Genomic DNA, 4,248 nt, shown 5'->3' with positions numbered 1-4,248 from the left:
AAGTGAAATCTTTCTAATCTGTCCCAGACAGTAATACAACCTGACAATGGTTCTCTTATCCAAATAAAAGGAGGGACAGATTTATATTGCTTTTGATGTCCCCTCCTGGGGGGGAATTCCCCACGTTTCCTGTCTGTGTGATGGGTATCACAAAAGGAGTTTTTAACCCTTGCCCAATTAACTTTGGCAGGATCCATTTCACAGACCTACATGGACCCACGACTTACCTACAAGCCACCCATCCGGCATCTGTCTCTGGGTGAACTTGTCGTAAAGGGCCGACTGCCGCAGGATGTAGGAGTTGTGGCAGCTGCCCGGAAAGGCCGCGTTGACGCTCATGATGCGCACGTGCGAATCGCACACCACCTGTACGTTGAGGGAATGAAAGTCTTTCCAATTGCGGAATACCTCCTCTCTCTCTCGTGGCGGCGCCAGGGCGATGTGGGTGCAGTCTATGACCCCCAGACAATTGGGCATCCCCCCCAGCATGAAAAAGTCCTGCTTCACCTTTTGCCAGTCCGCCGAGGAGGACGGGAAATGGATGAGGCGTCGGGAGTGCTTCAGAATGGCCTCCACCACCTGCTTGAGGATTCTGGAGAAGGTTGGTTGGCTCATGCCAATTAGGAGCGAGGTGACCGGTTGGAAGGTGGCATTGCCAAGGAAGTACAAGACCGCCAGCAGCTTACACATGCCAGGCAGCGCCTTGTTTCTTCTCGTTTGTGGCTCCAGGTCCTCCCCGACCAGGTCAAAGAGCTCCTGGATGGCGGAACGGTTGAGCCGGTACCTCCTCACCACCTCTTCGTCGGACAGCTCGTCCAAAAGGTACGCTCGCCTCCTGAACATGCGAGGCTGCCGGACTCTCATGGGTGCCAGGGGGCTTTGAGCTCCCCTTTCTGCATCTGCGGGCGGTTGCTGGGCCTCCTCTCCTAAAGAGCCCTCGGCTGCGGTCATCTGCAGGATATCACTATCGTCCTGCGAGCTGGCCATTGTTCCAAAGAGCCTGGCTGCCTGGGGCCTAGAGAACAATGTCGTTTGCACTGTGTATGTGATGAGGGCTGGCTTTCACATACCACAACCTTCCCCCCCTCTATCTAAACTACGGTGTCCATGCATGGGACAGAAAGCTCTCGCGATTTCCAAATGCAATGAAAGCTGCTGGGCTCAGGGGGTTACTAGTTAGCAAATTTGTAGGAAATGTAATAGAAATGCAGAAACAAAATCATTTGGTAAGTAATAAACTGCAGAGAAGAGGCATCCAAAGGAGAATAAATTAAAACTTTTTATATATTTTGGAATATTTCTATTTTTTCACTTTTTTTTGCTACATTGATTGTACCGTACTATTTGGCTGACCTTAAAATATAAATATACAAGAAATCATTGGTTAAAACATTGTTGTTGTTTTTTTCAGATTTAGGTTTCCTTTATTTTTCCTTTTCATGATAACAAACGGAATCATTTAGAGAAAGAATGAAGGTTTACCAATTGAGGACAGTTCCTCCAAATCAGGGGCAGATGGGGGGTATTATTGGTAATAATATTACACAGTAATTATATAACACCATCATATTACGCAGCGCTGTACAAAGTCCTTAGTTGTGTCACTAGCTGTCCCTCAAAGGAGCTCACAATCTAATGTCCCTACCATACTCATATGTCTTTTATAGGATCAATATTAGAGGGAAGCCAATTAACCTAACTGCATGTTTTTGGAATGTGGGAGGAAACCGGAGTACCCGGAGGAAACCCACACAGACACAGGGAGAACCTGCAAACTCCATGCAGATAGTGTCCGAGATTCCAACCTGGGACCCAGCGCTGCAGAGGAAAGAGTGCTACCTCTGAGCCACCATGCTGCCCTATGAAGAGGGACAGTCTCCAAATCAGGGGCGGTTAGGGGTATGAAGAGGGAAAGTTCCTCCAAATCAGGGGCGGTTAGGGGTATGAAGAGGGAAAGTTCCTCCAAATCAGGGACAGTGGGGGTATGAAGAGGGACAGTCCCTCCAAATCAGGGGCAGTTGGGGTATGAAGAGGGAAAGTCCCTCCAAATCAGGGGTAGTAGGGGGTATAAAGAGGGACAGTCCCTCTAATTCAGGGGCAGTTGGGAGGAATACGTGTACCAAGGCTTGGTGGTGCAACAGTGTGAATCCAAGGGAAAGGAAACCAGGATCAGAGTCAGAAGTATCTGTGTCCTTATTGGGGAATTTCCCCGCACTTTCTGGTAATATTACCAAATTAGTATGCAGGAGTCACTTAAAAAAGGAAGGCATGAAATATATTCTAAGCCCCTTCCTACGCTCCAAAATATAAGCGATGATTGAAGATGGCTAAATAAATGCTACTATCTGCTTTTACCATTTTCTTCCTATTCTGCATTCCTGAGCTGCGGATCTCCTGCAATGGTGCACCATGACTGTGACCCCATCAGGGTAACATGTAACGTGGTGATAACACAAAGGCACGGCTGAGAAACAGTGGTCACCCCGTAACAGGAAGTGCGTAAACAAGGACCTTCTTATCAACATCACTATGGGCTCCATTAATGAAAGCTGCAGATAATTATTTTTCTTTTACTTTTAAAACTCAAATTCAGATTTTGCATCCCTGAACAAGGTCAGGGTTACTTTCTCAGAGCGGTGCATTGCCTGCGAACATGTGGCGGCCGATGTCAGGACGCAGGAAAACATCCTGTTTTCCAGCTATTTCTGTGTTTGTGTGCTTTGTTGTTTCAGTGCCGGCACAAAAACAAAGCTGCAAGCTGATAAAGAGGAAGTGTTGGGGGAATGAGCACAGGGGAGGATGAATGATCCTTCAGGATTCACTAACAAGAGTGGCAGGTCAAAGTGCAGCTTCAGAAAAATGCCAATTAAACAGCGCCATTATTGGTGTTCACCCAGCGGTTAGTTGCCGGGCAGAACAGACGCCGGATAGGGGTAGTGATCCTTCATTGGGGTATTCTGGGGCAAATGCGGCACTTCCTAACGCTGGAAGAACAGTACACACCCTGCATGGCTGAGAAACATTTATTTGGTGTTTAACCAAAGTCAGACATTTTATGCACAACAAGTTCCAGCCTGCACACTGCTGAAATACAATCCTCAGAGGGCCCCACCGCAGCACTACAAGTCCCAGGCAACCCAGCAGTTGGTGTATGTGTACAGTCAGTGCTCGCACTTGCTGCGATACAAATTACCCAAAGTCCCTGAAGCTCCCAGATCATTATTTTTGATGGACTACAAACTCCAGCCTGCCATCCTGGTAGACTACAATCCCCAGGCTGCCAGTCTGGTGGACTACAAGACCCAGCCCGACCTATTCATGGACTACAATCCCCAGGCTGCCATATTGGTTGGCCATTAACCACAGCCCACCTTATTGGTGAACTATAAATCCCAGCAAGCACCAGTTTTCTGTGGTCAGGATGACAGCTAAGCAACCAGCATTTTCAGGTTACAATAATGGCCGCTTCTATGTACCCCTCATTATATTTTACCTTTAACCACATAGTGCCGTGCGGACTCGAGGGGAAAGGGGTGACCTCGCTGAGCACCGAGTTGGGAAGAGTTGTCACCGTGGAAGAAGTCATCCCGCCATTCTTAGAAGCCTTCCAGGAAGAGTTTCATTGCACCGTAGACTTCAGCAATAAAGAGACCGAGGAACAACCACAGAACGAACGTGTTCTGAATGAATAGAAATGACATTTATTTATATTTAAATCTAGAAAAAGCAAATTCAAAAGCCGTGTGTGGTCTCATTGTATAGTTTTGTGTATTTCTTCCAGATCTGTGCAGTGATTCTGCGCAAAGCTTCATCCATGTGTAGGATCTTCCTGTAATAAAGACTGATCACTGCTGCTTTCTCTATTTGTGCAGGGTGACTGGTCCTGTCTCCACCCACTCCCTTATATGGCTGTAGTGGGTGGTCCTGTTGGCCACACCCACAGCTCTGCTCTGTGCACACAGATGATGTGCCTGAATTTATTTCCATTGTGTGTTATTGACCAATATAGTTAGGTCCATAAATATTTGGACAGAGACAACATTTTTCTAACTTTGGTTCTGTACATTACCACAATTAGAAACAACTCAGATGCACTTGAACTGCAGACTTTCAGCTTTAATTCAGTGGGTTAAACAAAAAGATTGCAAAAATAGAGGAACTAAAGCCTTTTTTTAACACAATCACTTCATTTCAGGGGCACAAAAGTAATTGGACAAATTAAAAAGCTGAAAATAAAATGTTCATTTC

General features: G+C 46.6%; 2 protein-coding genes across 2 annotated transcripts in view; one reads left to right on the top strand and one right to left on the bottom strand.

Moving 5' to 3' along the window:
* LOC140323585 (putative nuclease HARBI1) overlaps positions 1-1,460 on the bottom strand; it is a gene marked incomplete in the record, with an annotated part of 7,565 nt that extends 6,105 nt beyond the window's left edge. Inside the window, 1 exon segment of the mRNA XM_072400793.1 lies at positions 228-1,460. Within this exon segment, the coding sequence (XP_072256894.1) occupies positions 228-987 (760 nt within the window).
* Positions 1,461-3,494: 2,034 nt separating this feature from the next.
* On the top strand, positions 3,495-3,853 carry LOC140340432 (octanoyl-[acyl-carrier-protein]:protein N-octanoyltransferase LIPT2, mitochondrial-like; the record flags this gene model as incomplete). Its single annotated transcript, XM_072425670.1, is given in 1 exon segment — positions 3,495-3,853. A coding segment is annotated over 1 exon segment (198 nt), but the record flags the coding sequence as incomplete, so codon positions are not given.
* Between the last annotated feature and the right edge of the window lie 395 nt (positions 3,854-4,248).

Source organism: Pyxicephalus adspersus, chromosome 1, assembly GCF_032062135.1.
Source record: "Pyxicephalus adspersus chromosome 1, UCB_Pads_2.0, whole genome shotgun sequence".
In the NCBI taxonomy this organism is placed as follows: domain Eukaryota; kingdom Metazoa; phylum Chordata; class Amphibia; order Anura; family Pyxicephalidae; genus Pyxicephalus; species Pyxicephalus adspersus.
This window is presented reverse-complemented; position numbering and strand designations above follow the sequence as displayed.